Source organism: Trichosurus vulpecula, chromosome 3, assembly GCF_011100635.1.
Source record: "Trichosurus vulpecula isolate mTriVul1 chromosome 3, mTriVul1.pri, whole genome shotgun sequence".
Lineage (NCBI taxonomy): Eukaryota > Metazoa > Chordata > Mammalia > Diprotodontia > Phalangeridae > Trichosurus > Trichosurus vulpecula.
The window spans coordinates 398,823,033-398,843,906 of NC_050575.1; the positions used below are offsets into that span (position 1 = coordinate 398,823,033).

At 41.3% G+C, this 20,874-nt stretch overlaps 1 protein-coding gene across 1 annotated transcript in view; it reads right to left on the bottom strand.

The window, feature by feature from the left end:
* The window catches only part of HYDIN (HYDIN axonemal central pair apparatus protein), a 455,510-nt gene that overhangs the window by 204,526 nt on the left and 230,110 nt on the right, over positions 1–20,874 (bottom strand). The window contains exons 21-22 of the mRNA XM_036750079.1: positions 9,582–9,725; positions 6,616–6,929 (exon numbers count right to left, since the gene is read on the bottom strand). Of these exons, the coding sequence (XP_036605974.1) occupies positions 6,616–6,929; positions 9,582–9,725 (458 nt within the window). The remainder of the gene's footprint in view (positions 1–6,615; positions 6,930–9,581; positions 9,726–20,874) is intronic.

Genomic DNA, 20,874 nt, shown 5'->3' on the forward strand with positions numbered 1-20,874 from the left:
TTGTTGTTGGAATTGAATTCATACAGACACTCAAATAAAACCAGATTAGTAACCAATTCTTCCTGCTACTTTCCTTCCCCCTCCTCCACAAAGTGTTCATGTGGTCTGGCATGGATGTCAAGAGAACTGAGGCTTATTTGGAGCTGCCCACTAAACAGTCTATGACCTCAGCCATGACTTGAGCCCCACGATGCTTGTTTCCTCTGCTGTAAAATGGATACGCCTTATCTACTTCCTAGAATTTTGTGAGGTTTAAAAGGAAATTTTGTGAGAGATAGTAGTGAGCAAAAACTTAACTACAGAAGTATGAGAGATCAGAAGTCAGAAATTGGAAAGGAGTCAGGGAAAAGCAATGAAGATAATAGCTTGCTAGGTGGTGCCATAGTGGAGAGAGTGCTGGGCTTGGAATCAGGAAGACTCATCTTCCTGAGTTCAAATTTTGCCTCAGACATTTATCAGCTGTGTGACCCTGCGTAAGTCACTTAGCCCTGTTGCCTCAGTTTCCTTATCTGTCAAATGATCTGGAGGAGGAAACGGCAAACCACTACAGTATCCTTGCCAAGAGACTGAAACAACTCAACAAGTTCCATAGAACTTTGAGGACTGACAACTTCAAAGTCAAATACATATGGTATTGCATTTAAGCCTCATAAACACTATTATTCCTACTGAGGTTGAGAGAGGTGGACTTGTCCAAAGTCACACAAAGAAATGTCTGAGGCAGAATTCAAACTCAGGACTTCCTGACTCCAAGTCCAGCTCTCTACCCACCACGCCACATAGCTACCTCGATTAGTTTAAGGGTTGAAAATCAAGACCCATGAAGAGAAATTGGATGAATTAGGATTATTTACATTGGGAAAAAAGCAAGTAAATGACTTAGTGGCTTTTCATAAATACATCCATATATGGTTATTCTCTGGGTGATGGCCAAAGTATTGTCAAATCATCAATCAATGATTGATACCTAATATGTCACTAATATTGTTGTTATGGTTGTTATCACTATTGATGAAATCATAGAACTTTGGAGCTGGAAGGGCCATGAAAAATCATCTAATCCTTCTACAGAGGAGGAAACTGAGACCCAGAAAAAGAAAGTGACCTGGGGCCGCTACGTGGTGCAGTGAGTAGAGCACTGGCCCTGGAGCCAGGAGGATCTGAATTCAAATCCGACCCCAGACACTTGACACTTACTAGCTGTGTGACCTTGGGCAAATCATTTAACCCCAACTGCCTTGCCTTCCCCCCTTCAAAAAAAAGAAAAGAAAAGACAGTGACTTGCCCAAGGTTTTCCAACAAACAGAATTGGGATTAAAACCCAGGGCCCCTTATACTCTTCCACAACTGGGCCTCCTTTTCTGTTTACAAAGACTTAGATTGGTAGAAGACCAACTGTTGTGTTCCCCTGTTGAAAAGAGATATTAAAGTCAGTCCACTTAAAAGAACTCTTGGCTCCTCTCTGGATGTCAGATAATAATAGGCTTCCACCCTAACACTGCCCCATTAATGGTCAATGGCAAAGTTGAAGACACCACCTAGGATTTCTGTTTCCAATTTATTAAATACAATGGTCTATTTCTTCTCTCGACTGTGAAGAAAAATGAGACTGTTGCTTACTTACTTTTCTCCTTCAAGACATACAACCCAAATATGTCTGATAATGCCTGTTGATAACACTGCCAAGATGGAAGAACTGGCAACAGGAGCCAGGGAACTAGGGAAGAGCCTTCCGCTTGACTCAGGAGAGAGCCAAGTTTCTGCATTTGTTCACTGTGCAAACTCCCCACATCCCCATGGCAGTCAGTATCAAAAAAAGGAGATGATGAAGAGGGAGAGCTCAAAATCAATTTATGCAAACACAAATTGATGCCACGCTAGGTATTTTTATGTAGCTTTGACCTAATACAGTTTTTAAATGTCACAATTTTAATTGTAGGTCCTGTGTATCCAAAGAAAAAGAAAGAATGTCCTTTGGCCCCAGTTGGAAAAAACTCATTAAGCTATGCTATGTCAATATCGCTCTATAGAACAAGATGGGTAATGCCCATTATGGCAGACTAACTTGCCTTCCCACAATTATTTAGAATGTTAAATATTGACAATATTTAAATGCCAAACAAAAACCATCTATGGTACACTGCTTGTGTTTCCTCTGGGCCACTTAATGAGCATCCTGATGTGTGGGAGGCTCCAGTCAGTGCTGGCTGCACACTCCAAGCAAGGCCTTGGATGGTCATTAGGTACCCACTGGAGACTCCAGAGAGAGCACATGATTGCTTCATTAACAGGCACAGAACTGAAGAACAGGATCTGATTGTCAGATATAAAATGGGTATCACATAGAAGCGCTAACAAGTCAGGAGAGTATGAAGGGCCTTCATGATACAATGGGCATTTGAAATGAAGGTCAGGCTAATTAAAATCTGAAAACTGATTCTGCCTTTGAGTTGCCTAAAGAAAAGAAAGATGTAGTCAGAAACAGCAATACCCCAGCGAACATAGGAGTAGATGAATAATTTTACCCAGCAATATCTGAAATGAAAGACTTTTTTTTTACTCTCAATGGAGTATTTCCAAAATTAAAATCAAATTCAGGATTAGATTTTAACTGAATTAAAATCTAATTTAATAAGAGGGCCACTTCCAAAGACTAATATCATAAATTCTACTTTTCTCTGCTGTATTCTCATTGCATATTCTTTATTTAATATTTTTAGTTTTCAACATTGATTTCCACAAGATTGTGAGTCACAAATTTTCTACCTCCCCCACCCCAAGATGGCATATATTCTGATTGCCCTTTCCCCAGTCTGCTCTCCCTTCTGTCACCCCACTCCCTCCCTCATCTCTTTTCCCTTTACTTTCCTATAGGGCAAGATAGATTTCTATACCCCATTGCTTGCATATCTTATTTCCCAGTTGCATCCAAAAAACGACTTTTTTTGAGCATTTGTTTTTAGAACTTTAGCTCCAAATTCTCTCCCTTCTTCCCTCCCCACCCACCCTTCTTGAGAAGGCAAGCAATTCAACATAGGCCACATATGTTATCATTATGCAAAACACTTCCATAACAGTCATGTTGTGAAAGACTAACTATATTTCCCTCCATCCTATCCTGTCCCCCTTTATTCAGTTTTATCCCCTTGACCCCGGCCCTTTTCTAAACTGTTTGTTTTGATTACCTCCTTCCCTGCTCTGCTCTCCCTTCTCATCCCCTTTCTCTTATCCCCCTCCCACCTACTTTCCTGTAGGGTAAGATACCCAAATGAGCGTGTAAGTTATTCCCTCCTTAAGTCAAGTCTGATGAGAGCAAGATTCATTCATTCCCTTTCACCTGCCCCCTCTTCCCTTCCAATAGAATTGCTTTTTCTTTTATGTGAGATAATTTACCCCATTCTATCTCTCCCTTTCTCCTTCTCCCAATATATTTCTCTCTCACCCCTTAATTGTATTTATTTATTTATTTTTAGGCATCACCCCTTCATATTCAACTCACCCTGTGCCCTTTGTCTGTCTGTCAATCTATCTATCTATGTATATTCCCTTCAACTACCCTTATACTTATAAAGGTCTCACAAGTTACAAATATCATCTTTCCATGTAGGAATGTAACCAAAACAGTTCAAATTTAGTAAGTCCCTTATGATTTCTCTTTCCTGTTTACCCTTTCATGCTTCTCTTGATTCTTATATTTGAAAGTCAAATTTTCTCTTCAGCTCTGGTCTTTTCTTTTTCAAGAATGCTTGAAAGTCCTCTATTTTATTGAAAATCCTCTATTTTATTGAAAATCCATATTTTGTCTGGGAGTGTTATACTCAGTTTTGCTGGGTAGGTGATTCTTGGTTTTAATCCTAGCTCTTTTACCCTCAGAATATCATATTCCAAGCCTTTTGATCCCTTAATGTAGAAGCTGCTAGATCTTGTGTTATCCTGATTATGTTTCCACAATACTCAAATTGTTTCTTTCTGGCTGCTTGCAATATTTTCTCCTTGACCTGGGAACTCTGGAATTTGGCTACAATATTCCTAGGAGTTTTCTTCTTGGGATCTTCTTCAAGAGGCAATCAGTGGATTCTTCAGATTTCTATTTTACCCTCTGGTTCTATAATATCAGGGCAGTTTTCCTTGATAATTTCTTGAAAGATGATGTCTAGGCTCTTTTTTTGATCATGGCTTTCAGGTAGTCCAATAATTTTTAAATTATCTCTCCTGGATCTATTCTTCAGGTCAATGGTTTTTCCAATGAGATATTTCACATCGTCTTCCATTTTTTCATTCTTTTGGTTCTGTTTTATAATTTCTTGATTTCTCATAAAGTCATTAGCTTCCACTTGCTCCATTCTAATTTTTAAGTTAGTATTTTCTTCAGTGGTCTTTTGGACCTCCTTTTCCATTTGGCTAATTCTGTCTTTTAAGGCATTCTTCCCCTTATTGGCTTTTTGGAACTCTTTTGCCATTTGGGTTAGTCTATTTTTTAAAGTTTTATTTTCTTAAGTATTTTTGGGTCTCCTTTAGCAAGTCATTGACTTGTTTTTCATGATTTTCTTGCATCACTCTCATTTCTCTTCCCAATTTTTCCTTTACTTCTCTTACTTGCCTTTCCAAATCCTTTTTGAGCTCTTCCATGGCCTGAGACCAATTCATATTTTTCTTGGAGGCTTTTGATGTAGGCTCTTTGACCTTGTTGACCTCTTCTGGCTGTATGTTTTGATCTTCTTTGCCACCAAAAAAAGATTCAATAGTCTGAGTCTTTCACTGCCTGTTCATGTTCCCAGCCAACTACTTGACCCTTGAGGTTTTTGTCAGGGTATGACTGCCTTCAGAATGATGAGTGCTTTGTCCCAAGCTTCAGGGGCGTTGTGTTGCTGTTTCCAGAGCTACTTCTACAGGGCAAGCTCTGACACACCAGTGCTCCTCCTCCCCTAAGAACCACCAGCCAGGACCACGACCTAGATCCAAGCAGGGCAAAGCAAGAGAACCCTGCTTCTGTGCCAGCAAAGTGCTCCTACACTCCTGCTCTGATCCACTGCTTGACTCCTCCTACCAGGTGGGCCTGGGACCAGAAGCAACAGCAGCAAGAGCTCTGGAAGCAGCTGCAGGAGCTTCCTGCTGCTGCAGCCACCATGCTGCACCACTTTTGCTGCCCCCAGGGCTGGGGCCGACTGCACACTCCTCTCACCCCGATCCAGTAGTTTTCACACTGACCTGCTAAGTTGTCTTTGGCGTTTGTGGGTTGAGAAGTTTGGTAGCTGCCACAGCTCAGTGGTTCAGGGCCCTCTGGCTTGCTCTGGCCAATCTCCTCAGCACTTGGTCTGTCCTGGTGTGGCCCACACTTGGCTGCACTCTCCCAGCACAGCACGATAGACCCTTCCCAGTGATGATCCAGGTTGTCTTGGGCTGGAGACCCACTTCCCTCTGTTATTCTGTGGGTTCTGTAGCTCTAGAATTTGTTTGGAGCCATTTTTTGAAGGTGTTTGGAGGGATTTGGGGGAAAGCCTAAGCAAGTCCCTGCTTTCCTGCTGCCATCTTGACTCTGCCCCCTCTGCTATACTCTCATTTGGCTATTCTTCATAAACTCAAAGATCTTAGATTTAATATATCTACCCTAGGAGGCAGCTGGTAGTGCAGTAGATAGAATGTTAAATCTGGAGTCAGGAAATCCTGAGTTCAAATCTGGTCTCAGACACTTCCTTGTTATGTGACTCTAGGCAAGTCACTTGACCTCTGGTTACCTCACCTTTCTCAACTATAAAATGGGGATAATAATAGAGTTTACATCACAGGATTGTTGTGACAATATATAAAAAAGTGCTTAGCACAGTGCTTGGCATATATTGGTGCTACATAAATACTTATTCCCTACTGGCAACTAGGTGGCACAGCAGACAGAGTGCTGGGCTTGGAATCAGGAAGACTCATCTTCCTAAGTTCAAATCTGGCCGCAGATACTTACTAGCTGCGTGACTCTGGGCAAGTCACTTCACCCTGTTTGCCTTAGTTCTTCATTTGTCAAATGAGCTGGCAAAGGAAAGGACAAATGACTACAGTATGTTTGCCAAGAAAACTCCAACTGGGGTTGTGAAGAGTCTGACACGATTGAAAAACAACTGAACGACAACCAGGTTCTTAAAATGTGGGACTGGGGCTCAAAGAAACTCCCAGTAGGATTGTCAAGAGCATAGTAAACAATCTGTGTCATAACTTAGGGCATGGAACTTAACATGAAACATAGTGACCCCTGAGATTTCTTCTCATTTGGAGAGTGAGAGTCACCTGGCCTAATGAACTCATTCATAATGATTGATTAGCTTATCGGGACAACTATCCACACACATACAGACATCTCTCCTGACCCTCAGCAGGATCGGGGCGTCCTCCTAAAGACAGTCCTTATGCCTGCACCAAGACCCTCATGGATGCCACTGAATGTATTCAGTTGAGATGTGGTGCTTCTAAAGAGTCCATTGAATCAACTGTCTGGATCTGGAATGATTCATAGAGAGACAAACACAAGGGCCACAGGGAAACAGGCTCAAACCCCATGTAAGAAAGAGAAGACAGAAGGACAGATTCAAAAGGGGAAGAAGCAGACTTTGCCAGGTTAGACACTACCTTATCTGGTTTTCGTTGTCATCCACTAGGAAGGACCATCGGAATTTCACCACCAGGGGGCTGCAGTTGACCATCTGGATGTATCGAATCACCTCTGTGTCATTCAGGATGCAGCCGAAATCCACTTCCATGGTTTCAAAGGTGAGGTTAGGGAAATGCACTTCTCCCCTGAGGTTCATGTAGTCCACTTGGGGATGCTCTAAATACTTGATGGCCAGGATTTCTTCTGCTACCCATTGGTTTAAATCGCTTCGGATACAAGGGTCAAACTTGATCATCAATTTCTTCTCGGCCCCAACTGCCATTTCCAGAGGCTGTATGAGAAATATTAGTCGCTTTTTGTACCATGTATTTTAATGCTTTAATAAAAACAGCCCGGTCTTCAGACTACTTCCCATCATACCACACATTGACAAGCAAAGTTTAACGCAACTAAATCTGTTTTGCATCTTATTTTTTTGCAATATAAAAAGAAAGCCTACGATAAAGAAATACAGGCATAGGAAATTAAAGGAATGAGATTATAATAAGAACTGTAAGATTATAAAGGAGACAAGGATAGAAGGAAAATCTAAAATAAATATAATAGCACTAAATAATAATAATAGCTTGCATTTTTATAGCACTCTTAGATATGCTTTACATTTACTCTTTTGATCCTTGCAGCAACCCTGCAATTTGAAGTTATATTATCCCCATTTTACAGGTGGGGAAGCTGAGGCAAAGTTAACTAATTTGCCCAGGGTCACCCAGCTAGCAAGTTTCTGAGGCAGGATTTTAACTCTGGTCTTCTCAATTTGCAGTTCAGCACTCTTTATGCACATACCACCTAGCTGCTTCATGTTTTTTCTATGAAAATGAGGACAAGTTAATTGATGAAAACTTTTAAAATCAGATTTGATAAGGAATCAATAAAAAAATTGGGGAATGGCCCCCAAAAGGATGAATTAGGTCATTCGAGTTCTTAGCTAATGTCTATGATCCTAAGTCTGTAGCTTGGTTTTCATGGTATGGGTTTTCAGCAATCTTCAGGGGATTTTAAAGGGATTACTATATTCCTTAGTTACTTCTTTAGAAGGTATTTGTTCTTTATCTTATTTGACTGAAATCCTTTATGTTCTTCTGGATGCCAATGTCCACAGTAAAATCTTCCTATAGGAAAGGCTGGACATGATGATTTCTCTCTCCCCACCCCCACCCCCTAGATTTTACCTGGTTCCACTTTCCCATGGCCTGAAGCCCATACTATCTCTGCCCAAAAAAATCCTTCAGAGGCAGTAGGGCAGGAGCATGTCCATTACCTGACTGTGGACCATCCATCGCCCACACTCTGCTAGGTACCAGAGGAACCTTCTCTCTCCCATAGTCTTCCTACTAAGTAGCTCCTACTCCCCTCCCTCCTGCAGCCCAACCCTACCAGAGTTCTTTCCCCACCTCCCGGTTCAGAAGAAAGCCAGAGACTCTGCTTCCTTCCAATCTTCAGGCCCCCTCCTCCCCTTCCCATCTGTGTGGGCAGGGCTTCTCCAGGACACCCCTGCACCCAGTCCTTCAAAACATGTCATGATACCAATGGGATAAGAAAGGAGTCACTAATCACCATCTTTTTTATAAAATGTGTGTGTTCAGTTGGCATGCTGGAACAAGTTTAATAACTGACTTTCCAATGTAAGCAGGACACACTTTAAAGTTTTTAAGTTTTAAGTCTTGTTAATAAACAAAACAATAACCCAAGCCCTGGTTTGTAGAACCTATTTGCTGATTTCTGAAGTGTAAATGCCTACCCTGAAAATCTAACCATTGGCTCTTCAGCTGTTAAGAGTTGGCTCCAGGGGCAGCTAGGTGGCATAGTGAGTAGAGCACTGGCCCTGGAATCAGGAGGACCTGTGTTCAAATATGGCCACGCACATTTGATACACTTACTAGCTGTGTGACCTTGGGCAAGTCACTTGACCCCAATTGCCTTGCCTTGCCCCCTTCATAAAAAAAGAGTCGGCTCTCGCATGCCTCTAAGACCACATAGGCTTTCCACTGACCCTGCCTCTTTACCTTTTGGCTCACTGGGAACAGATCCCCATTAGCTCAGCCAATGCATCTTCTCTACCCTCTGGGGATTGCCATTTTATCTGATAATGCATCCTGTGAACTCCTGGACCTTGCCATCCCCCTGCCATGGAAATGTAAAGGCCATCAGGGCTTTCCATTCTCGCTATGGTTGAAACTCTCCTTTTCTTGTTGTATCCTCTGATTATAATGTGAGCTCTGGAAAGCAGGGGCTGTCTCCCTTTTTGGTTTGTATCTCCAGGGCTTCACACAGAGCTTGCTATGTAGTAAGTACTGAATAAATCACTTATTCATTTCATAATCAAGTTGCTTTTAGAGCAAGGCAGAGCTGGGTCACTTAAAGGTTCATCTCAAGGTGGTTCTGGGTAGTAAAGCTAATTATCTGATGAAAGTCCCAGATAATGACTATCAATCAATCAGTGTTTATTAAGTACCTCCTATAGATTAACTTCCCTTTTAACTAACCATGAGCTGAAAGCCAGGCTAGCAATCATCTTTTGTGTCTTACTGCTGGAAATGCAACATTTTAGACAAAATCCTTAGGGACCACAGTATCTGCAGAGCATCATGTGTCCAACATGTCTGAATCATGCCAGCAATGAAACTGGTATCATAGAGAACTTGAGGTTTTAAGATAAATGTCCTGCTGACTGGGCTAGATTTTTTTATGAGAGGTAATTTTCAACTTTCAGCTCTATATGCCTACTGCTTAGGGTCCTTCTTTGCCATAGTAGGTTTAAAAAAATGAATGGTCACTTCTTGGACATATGGCAAAGGCTTTGAGTGGGGATGGGGTGAGGGCCTGTGGTGCCTTGATATTCTGAGAGTCTGCAGAAGGAAGTTCCTCTTCACTGCCCACGTAACCCCAAAGTGCTTGCCATCAGGTAAGCATGCTGTCTGCTCACCCCACAGGGCTGGTATAGAAGGGAGTGGTCCAGGTCACAAAGGTAGAAGGGCTCTTTGGTGGTCAGTATCACCCGGACTGGCAGACAGGAGACATTCTTTAGAGTGAGAGGCTTGAATTCTGCCACCAACTCACTTTGAGGCTCCTGTATCAAGGGAAAAAAATGAACGAAATTAATGAGTAGGCAAACATGTCAGCTGTCCGTGTCCTGCTCTGCTACCAACATGTGGAACAAAGATCAAAATTAATGTAAAACCAGAAGAAAAAGGGAAAGGCATATATTGTGCAATCACACCTTCAATCAGACCTTTTTAAACAAAGGCATATGGATAGAAGAAAGGGAGTCAACCTAGATTATAACTTCAGGCATAAGTTTACCTGATGTAAATAAATTGTCCTGGGGGGGTGGAGCCAAGATAGTGGCTGGAAAGCAGGGACTTGCATGAGCTCTCCCCCAGGTCCCTCCAAACACCTGTGAAAAATGGCTCTGAACAAATTCTAGAGCTGCAGAACCCACGAAATAACAGAGGGAAGCAGGGCTCCAGGCCAGGAAAGCCTGGATGGTTGTGGGAAAGGGTCTATTGCATGGAGCTGGGAGCTGAGTGGAGCAGATCCCAGCATGAGCCATGCCAGGACCAACCAGACTGGAAGCCAGGTGGAACAGGCCACAGGGCCCTGAATCACTGAGCTATGGCAGTTATCAGACTTCTCAACCCACAAATGCCAAAGATAACAGAGAAGGTTATTGGGTAGAACTGCTAGAAAGGAGTGAAAGGAGTGCCCAGTCGGTCCCAGCCCTGGGGGTGCGGAAGTGGTGCAGCTCTAGGGCTACTTCCAGCTGCAGTTGCTTCTGGCCCCAGGCCCACCAGGTGGGAGGAATTAAATGGCAGATCAGAGTGGGAGTGCAGAGCTTGCTTGGAACTGAGTCCAAGTCTGGGTTGGTGGTTCTTGGGGGAGAAGGAACGATGGTGTGGCAGAGCTTGGTGTGTAGAAGTAGCTCCAAAAACAGCAGCACAAGACCTCCAAAGCTTGGGACAAAGTACTCTCTACTCTACAGGCAGTCATACCTTTACAAAGAGCTCAAGGGTCAAGTAGTTGACTGGGAACATGAACAGGCAGTGAAAATGGACCCAGATTCAGAATCAGACTTTGGAATTTTTATCTGATGACAAAGAATACCAAAACATACAGCCAGAAGATGTCAACAAGGTCAAAGAGCCTACATCAAAAGCCTTAGAGAAAAATATGAATTGGTCTTAGGCCATGGAAGAGCTCAAAAATGATTTGGAAAAGCAAGTAATAGAAGTAGAGGAAAAATTCGGAAGAGAAATTAGGGTGATTCAAGAAAATCATGAAAAACAAGTCAATGACTTGCTAAAGGAGACCCAAAAAAATACTGAAAAAAATACTAAAGAAAACAACACCTTAAAAAATAGACTAACTCAAATGGCAAAAGAGCTCCAAAAAGCCAATGAGGAGAAGAATGCCTTGAAAGGAAGAATTAGCCAAATGGAAAAGGAAGTCCAAAAGACCACTGAAGAAAATATTAGCTTACAAATTAGACTGGAGCAAGTGGAAGCTAGTGACTTTATGAGAAATCAAGATATTATAAAAGAAAACCAAAGGAATGAAAAAATGGAAGACAATGTGAAGTATCTCATTGGAAAAACCACTGACCTGGAAAATAGGTCCAGGAGAGATAATTTAAAAATTATTGGACTGAAAGCCATGATCAAAAAAAGAGCCTAGACATCATCTTTCAAGAAATTATCAAGGAGAACTGCCCTGATATTCTAGAGCCAGAGGGTAAAATAGAAATTGAAAGAATCCACCAATCGCCTCCTCAAAAAGATCCCAAAAAGAAAACTCCTAGGAATATTGTCACCAAATTCCAGAGCTCCCAGACCATGGAGAAAATACTGCAAGCAGCCAGAAAGAAACAGTTTGAGTATTGTGGAAACACAATCAGAATAATACAAGATCTAGCAGCTTCTACATTAAGGGATCGAAGGGCTTGGAATATGGTATTCCAGAGGTCAATGGATCTAGGATTAAAACCAAGAATCATCTACCCAGCAAAACTGAGTATCATGCTCCAAGGCAAAATATGGATTTTCAATAAAATAGAGGCCTTTCAAGCTTTCTCAGTGAAAAGACCAGAGCTGAATAGAAAATTTGACTTTCAAACACAAGAATCAAGAGAAGCATGAAAAGGTAAACAAGAAAGAGAAATCATAAGGGACTTACTAAAGTCAAACTGTTTTGTTTACATTCCTACATGGAAAGATGATGTGTGTAATTCATGAGACCTCAGTATTAGGGTAGCTGAAGGGAATACACACACACACACACACACACACACACACACACACACACACACACACACAGATATAGACGGAGGGCACAGGGTGAGTTGAATATGAAGGGATGATACCTAAAAAATAAAATCAAATTAAGGGATGAGAGAGGAATATATTGAGAGAGGGAGAAAGGGAGAGATAGAATGGGGTAAATTATCTCACATAAAAGTGGCAAGAAAGAGCAGTTCTGTTGGAAGGGAAGAGGGGGCAGGTGAAGGCAAATGAGTGAATCTTGTTCTCATTGGATTTGACTTGAGGAGGGAATACCATACACACTCAATTGTGTATCTTACCCCACATGTAGGGGGAAGGGGACAAAAAAGGGGGATGATCGAAGGGAGGGCAGATAGAAGGAAGAAGTAATCAAAAGCCAACACTTTTGAAAAGTGACAGGGTCAAGGGAGAAAATTGAATAAAGTGGGACAAGATAGGAGGGAGGGAAATATAGTTAGTCTTTCACAACATGACAGTTTATGTGAGGGTTTTGCATGATGATACGTGTGTGGCCCATGTTGAATTGCTTGCCTTCTTAGGGAGAGTGGGTGGGGAGGGAAGAGGGGAGAGACTTTGGAACTCAAAGTTTTAAAAGCAGATGCTCAAAAAAAAGGTTGTTTTTGCATGCAACGGGGAAATAAGATATACAGGCAATGGGGCATAGAAATCTTGCCCTGTAAGAAAATAAGGGGAAAAGGGGTGATATAAGGGAGGGCTGACTGGGGAATGGGGCAACCAGAATATATGCCATCTTGGAACGGGGGGAGGGTAGAAATGGGGAGAAAATTTGCAACTCAAAATCTTGTGGAAATCAATGCTGAAAACTAAAAAATATTAAATAAAAAAAAATCTAAAAAAAATTGCCCTAATGGGAAGACCAAAAGATCTAAAACGTGCATTAGTCAGCAAATGCTTTTACTTGGAAAGGAGAGAGATATGGCTGCCAAAAGCAGTACCAGTTTAAAATGTATACTCATTTATAAAATCTTACAAAGAAGGATGGTGTAAGATTATGAGCAGGATAGCCTCATAAAACAGAGAGAAGCAGTGGAGGGTGAACCTAGTTGAAGCAAAGCTTGGCTAGGAGACCCAACTGAGCCAAGGCATTCTGAGGGAATTTAAGGACAAAGCCAGAAGGACAACAAATAGATGAAAGACAGAAAATATCTGCAAAGGTTTTTGTGATTTTTTTTACCATCAAGGACAGAGGAGTCACTACACTTATATAATAACATCATGGTCTTACATCTACTTCTAGAGGGCTTAGAGATGGTGCTGAAGAAGACAAAGATGGAAGAAGCAGCTAGGCTAGACCAGGTCTACACAGAGGAAGTCTGTCATGGAGGGGATGCAACTGTGCTAGCACCTGGGGATGGATCCCCAAGGGATCTACAGGAAGGAAATATGCCAAAGAAATAGAAAAATAGAACCTTATTATTATTGTAAAGAGAGGCCAAGAGAATATTGGCATCTACTGATATATGGCTGTTTTCTCATTTTTAAAATAATTTTTACAAAAATAATCTCCCCATACTTCAAGGGTATCCTTGATGAGGAACAGGCAGAATTTCACAGGGGATATTCCATTGTAAGCCACATATTTACCATCACATAATTGACTGAAAGGTATATCAAATATAAGACCCCATGGCGCTTATTGTTTATTGACTATGAAGAAGCATTTAATTCAGTAGAGCGAGATTCCACTTTAAAGGCTCTCCTCCAAACAGATGTCTCCAATAAACATGTGAAAATTATATGAGGTTCATTTAAAGTTCTAATGACAAAGACAGCTTTGTTCCTTGACTCTGTATGTTTAATATCAGGAGAGACAAAAATGGAGAGACTCATGGTCCTCAAAAGTATTTGCCTCTGTCATGAAGGAGAGCTAGTTCAGAGTCCAAGTTGAAGAGGGATTTCCTATAGAGGGTGAGGTCCTCCAGATCCTCCTGTTTGTGGATAATACTGTCCTGATTGAATCAAGCCCTGGAATGCTACAGAGCCTCTTAGAAGAGATCTAGAATCACTCAAAAGAGTTTGTCCCAACAAATACAGGGAAAAACCAAGTGGATGAAGACTGCTATGAGTTCAGACTTTTGATATGCAGTTAGTCCTGTGGAACTCATTTACTGACATGGTAAATGAATGGTGAGTGAGGCCCAGAGTTGAACCAAAGGAGAGTAGGCTGGATTGTCTTTAGGAAATGGAACAGTTCTTTTTAATGACACTCAAACATCATCCTGAAAAAAAGGTATATCTTTTTAATACCTGTGTTGGTAACCAAAAATGGGCTCCTTAGCACTTAGTTCAACAAGTGCCCTTGAATAGTTTGGCTTTTGTTCCCTTTGAGTAGTTCATTGAGCTTTACTAGGTGCTAAGCCCCAGGCCCAAACCCCTATTAGGTGTAAAACCTTAGTGGGTGTGGATTGGCAACTAAGCAGTTAGCCCAAGGTGGGGCTAACTCCAGGGAGGGCCTAGTTTACATGTCTGGGAGAGCAGAGGCTTTTAGACCATGTGGGTTTAAGTCTGCCTCTTTGTGACGATTCTAGGTCATGTGGGTGAGTCGCATGTGTGACTCACCCCCTGACGCTGAAAAAGATATAAAAACCAGGGGTTGGCTGTCTGTTCCTTGGAGCTCTCTTACTCACAGCAGTGGTGGCGTGTGACTCTGGGCCAGCCCTTGTTCTGAGCTCCCGGGCTGAACCTAGATGTTGGCAACTATGAATCTGTATTGGGTCTGTCTGTTGATGTTTGTACTTTGTAATTTGCTCTGAAGTTCAGGGTGCTGGCTTTTTCCCCTGAACTAAGTGAATGATATTTGCATGCTGAATTAAAGTAAGCTAGCCAACTCCTTCACCTTGCTTTCCTTAGTTAAGCAGATCAAAAGAGCCTGTGCTGTTGGCAGTTTTCTGGGTGCTGGCTATGGATGGATCTTACACCCCCACAGAAGCTGCAAGCCAGATTGTTGAAACAATACCTAATATGCTACTGGTGTTGTATGTCTGTATGGCTTGTAAGTCATGGAACATTATAGCTTTCGATGAATTGAACATAAGCATCCCTCCAAGGGAACTGCAGAGGCAATATGGTGGGTGTGAGCAAGCTGCAGCATTATACAAACAGAGAATTACTAAGGATAACTGGATTGTACTATGTCATCCAAGAGCTATATGGCCAAAAAAGAATATGGTCACATGGGGAGAATGAGCGATGATGATGATGATGATGATGATGATGATAGCTAACATTTATTAAGTACTTACTTTGTGCCAGGCACTTTACAAATAGCATCTAATTTTATCCTCACAGCAACCCTGGGAGGTAGATGCTATTATTATCCCTATTTTGCAGTCATGGAAATTGAGGCAGAGATTGCCCAGGGTCACACATCTAGGAAGTGTCTGAGGCCAGATTTGAACTATCTTCCTGACTCCAAGCCCAGTGCTCTATCCATGGTGCCTTGTTCTCAGGAGGTCAAGACAAAGCAAGAAAGACCCCTGACGTATTAGGTGGATGCCCTGTGGTGAGTGCAGGGGTGGGCATGGGCAAGAGTCATGTAGAATGGGCAGGCATAGATGAGTGGTAATCCACAACATTGGAGAGAACATTCACCTTGGTGCAATCCCAGATTCATTTAAATATGAGAGTGATGAGTACACGCAGTGCCAGCTCTGTTCAACAAACTCCTTCATTCTTATAACCAACAACAAACCTGAAATCAGGGTAGGCTTGTGGGATGTAGGCTCATTTGAATCAGAAAATCTGCATCCAGTTTCTGGCCTTGTCACTGACTGGCTGATGAAACATGAACCAGTCATGTTCCCTTGTGGATGACTTAGTTTTTCCTTTTCTAAAATGGTTCTCCACATCACTGACAAACATACTGTGAGATTAAGTCCTTTGAATAAAATAATTTTAAAATAAGTTTTGTTTTCTTTAAGAAAATTAGAGTAGACATGTGCCAACCTTAAAATTACAGATATAACTTATGGGCATTGTAAGTGCCTGATAAATAACTGTGATGGTCAGAGCAGTGGTGGTGGAAGTAGTAATGACGGTGTCATAAGGGGGAAAATCTGGTAAATTAGATAGTGACAGTGGAATTCTTTTCTTCCTTCATGGTCCCCCTGGGAAACAATCCAAGTATTGATAAAATAGGCAAAACATCCAATAATAATTGGCCTCTAATTACAGCCTTGGGCTTCTGTACTAAAGCATATGAAATAGATGTGCAGTGTTTTTTGTTTGCAAAACATTTGAAAATATTAATTTTGATAGTTTTCCTTATAACAAGGCTGTGACTATTTCCAAGTTAATATAACACATTTTTCTTCCTGTAATGCAGGTATAGACCGAATCTGGAAAAGGATTGAAATGGAAACCTTTCTGCTTTCCAAGTTCCTTAGTCAGACCGTATCATGCTCACCTTCATTAGTTTTTGTTACACTGGGGTTTAGATTATCCACCCCTAACACAGGGATACAAATTCTTGCTTTGAACTTGCAGTTCTCAGTTCAATGATTTGGGAATAAGTATTAGTACCATCTGGCTTTTAAATTAGCCGACCCACCATGGCCTGGAGAAATGTCTGTCCGGTGCCCTTCCCAGAAGGATGATCTGGCATATTCCAGATAAAAACAAAAGTCACATTTGGTTGGCTTTGGCCTAGAGCCATATGGAGAATAGTGATGAGGAAGGGTCGATATACAAACAATCCATCCTATTTCAGACTGACCTCCTCTACCTGGGCTGCTTGTCTCCCAATTTTTAGCAGGAAACATTTTCTACCTTTAGCACTGGGACATCAGGACACAGACTGTCTGTTGGTTTCTGAGATGACCTTTTCAGTGCTACACAGATGTGGGTGCATCTCTATGGCTCATGAATGGTAGTTATTAAACAGCTGGTATTGGGGGAAACTGGAGAGTGTTCTTTATAAGGGTGTTGATGTCATCATAAAGTTGGAGCATATCGCCTTGAACAGAAAATGAGAAGGCAAAATGTATTTAGTGGCACACAAATCTTAATATCAAGACATAATAGATGCTGAATAATAAAAAATAATAAAATCCTCATCCTTAAATATCCCTATAGCCAACAAAATGCAAGCAGAAATTAAACATAGCATCGAGGTTGTTGAAGGTTTGCAAAAAGGTAAGGACAATAGAAAAACTGAAAAAAATTAATAGGCAATAAAGGGACCCCAATATAATAGACAAATGCTACTATAAAAATAAAGCAAAGAGAGATCTCCATAAAGAAGGAATAAGACCACAACAGCATCCAAATATCTAGAAGAGAAAATGGGCATGTTGAAAGAAGCTTCAGAATGCTGTTGAATTGCAGTAAGAGATATATAGGAATACCTGGTACATGTAAGATTGGAAATAAGAATCTTAAAGGTGAATTCAAGAAGACGAACATGAGGAGGGGTAAAACAGAGAGAGTAAAAAGTCTCAACGAAGCAGTGGTCTCTCTAAGGACTGAGTGTGACTCTGGCAGAAAAACAAATCAGAGATGAAAGAAAAAAAAGAAAAAAGCAATTTTTAAAAAATGGTAATACTGGAAGGCTTCCTACTAGTACAAATTGAATCAGCTAGGGAACTAGAAGATGGAGCTTAGTGAGGAAATCTGGGAATTACAGGTCTCAGAAAATACAAAGAAATAAAGTCTAAGTACCATATACCGAGAAATGAGAAAATTTCAGAGTGGGCAGAATGCGAATCAATAGAATTCACAGGAAAACCAGTAAGGAGGACTTCTGTTTAACTCTCCTGGAAATGTAGTCACCAAGTTCTAGAGCTTCAAAGTCAAGGAGAGAGTCTTGCAAACACCAGGGGTAAGCAACAATTATCAACAGCACGAATATGAATTACTCCTGATTACTCATTGAAAGAGTACAGACTGCAACGTACTGAAAAATTAATGAAACTGACCTGTGCCCCCAAGGTCACCAATGCTGCAAAACTGAGCACACTCCATGATGAGGAATGATGCTTTTTCAATGAGGTCTGAAACTTTGTTTTCCCAAGGAGAAATACAGAACAGGGCAGAGACTTTGATATGAAAATTGACTAAGGAGATGAACTTACATAAGCTATTCCAGAACTAACTGTAAATAAGTCAAGGAGAAGTCGATGTTAAGATGCTTGAGGGAGGGGGCTGAATCTAAAGTAGCCTTTAGTATTCGGGTCATTGAAAAAAGCAAAAGCGAGGGATGTGAGGGGAAATCCCTTGAAAGGGATACAGAACTAGCTTATGTCTGGAGGACTGATGAGAAAGGGTGAGGGAGAAGAGAAATAATGTTTCATGAAATCGGGCACTCCAAGTCAAGGTTCATCCAACAAGGAGGGATGAAATGAGGAGGGAGAGTAATGCCTAGACCATACTTAACAGAAATGCATCAAAGAAGGCAAAGCAGAATCGGTAAAGGGTCGATTCTAGTGTTGACCACAATTCGCTATTTGTTCAATATTTTATCTAGTGATAAAAATTAAGTTGTACATGTTTAAGCAAGGAAATATGAATTTTTAAAAAAGATTCCTATGCCATGAAGGTGTAAAGAGAGGAAAACAATGGCTCAAACTGATAAAGTGCTACTGCTGGTCACTTTCCCAGTCAAAATCATTGTTTCCATTCTCATATGGAAGAGATAACAGGACAACAGAGTTCTCTTTATGACTTTTTTTTCAATGCAGAATAATTCAGAATCTGTCAGAGGGTTTTGTCAATGGTGCCTTTGCAGTCTAAGAATATTTAGATCCTTGTCCCAAATCTGGGATCCATTTCCTTTCCCCTTCTGCCTCCTTCATTCCTTTCTTACACACGGTAGAGTAGGGTTAAATTGTAATGGATTTGGAATGTTACTTCTAAAACTCAAATGAATTGCTATTTAGCATTTTTAATGATGCTGTACAATATTATACTCTTATTTCCTTAGGTACCTCCACAAAAGTCTGACTGTGATGCCAGGGAGGCAATGCCGGATTCTAAAGGCTATGCCACTAGAATGCAGAAGCTAGCAGTTGCTACCAAGCTGAAAAGGCTCTAAGTCCATACCTAGAGGATGAGGACCAGCTTATGTAAGTTTAGAGTCTCAGCACTACTAGGTTGGCTGAAGGGTGATGACCATTTGGGCCACGACATTGCCTAACAACTATCTTCTAAGTCAGAGAAAGGGCATGATCTGTGTTGGGGTGAGTCAGAGATCCTTGAAGGGACAATATCTTACTTAGTTTGCCATAATAGGGAAAGCTGCCTTCTCCTAACTACAGAGTGGTAGCAGCTGTCCCTGGTCTCTAGCAGAATTTTCCTCTCTCAGCTCCAGCTCCACCAACTTGGTCTAAGGCCAGAGTTACAATTGCATCTCTTTGTTTTGTCCACCTCCATTTCCCCCTGCAACACACACTTAAATTTGCTTCTGCTCTACTACTTTGTCTGGGGCCTCACCAGGGCAAAGTTTCTGCATGAGGCTTTGTGCTAGGGCTGATAATGTCACCAGAAAGCTGGTTCTTTCACTTTTACAATGAGATACCCAAGGCAGTGATAAACCTAGGGATTTCACAAAATTACAGAATTGGAGAGTAGGTAGCAACCTCTGTAGCCAGCTCAAGTTCAATCTGTATGTAAGAGGAATTCTCACTATAACATGCTTGTAGTGGTCATCCAGCCTTTATCTGAAGACCTTCAAGGAAATTACTTGCCTAGGTTACTCAAATAATTTAGAATTTTAAGTCTTCAGAAAACTATAGGGCTCCACTTTGTCATGTTTTCGTCTTGATGTAACTCATCTTATGAAAAGACATTTCTTAAATCAGAATCCATTATGGCAAAGATCTGTCCCTCATCAAACCCGACATTAAAGGATGGATTTTAAAGGTCTCCAACGGACTGTGAACTGCTTCCAAGACATACTCTTATACAGCAGATTAAAGATGTATCTTGGACACATGCTAAGGCATTCTTTAAGGGCTATAAAGAAATCTGTTAAGTAAGCCTTTGCATTTAGAGGAAATACTGCATTCTCAAAATCTCTGAAATCACTGCCTGTGAATATCATCCAAGATTACCTCAAAGAATAATTTAATAGTTACAATTTGCTACAAGCTCAATAACAGGAATAGAAAATATAACAATAAATAATAGCCCACATTTATATAGGGGAAACCACCAATAGGATAAGTTGTCTCAGGAGTTCTGTTACTGGAAACCAAGTAACAGGATTCCCCAGATGACTTGCAGATTCCTCTATGAATTTTCCTTACAAAAGGATGGTTGAAAATCTGTTCTTCCCCAAAATGCCTTGGGTGTTCTAGGGTGTTAAGAACCAGTCAGTCAATAAACATTTAAGTGCTTGCTATGTGTCAGACACTGTGCTAAGCACTGGGGATATAAATAGAGGCAAAAGGCAGTCCCTGCCCCCAAGGAGCTTACAATCTAATGGGAGAGACAGAGATAAGAAGCAAACAAATATATACAAAGGAGGCTATACACAGGATAAATAGGAAATAATTAAAAGAAGGAAAGCACTAGAACTAGGAGAGATGGGGGAAAGACTTCCTGTTGAAGATGGGATTCCAGAGACTTTAGTAGGCTTAAAGACTTAAGGGAAGCCAGGGAAGCCAGCAGGAAGAGATAAGGAGGGAGAATATTCCAGGCATGGGGGACCACCAGGGAAAATGCCTGGAGCTGAGAATCGGAGTGACTTGCTTATGGGAAGAGCCAAGAGGCCAGTGCCAAGTATGTGATGAGGAGTGAGGTGGAAGCAGACTGGAAAGGTAGTTAGATTGGTTATGAAATGCTTTGAATGTCAAACAGAGCATTTTGTATTTGCTCCCGGAGGGAATAGGGGCCCCTGGAGTTTATTGAGTAGGGGGTTGACATGATCAGACCTGTGCTTTAGGAAGATTGCTTTGCCAGCTGAGTGGAGGACGGATTAGA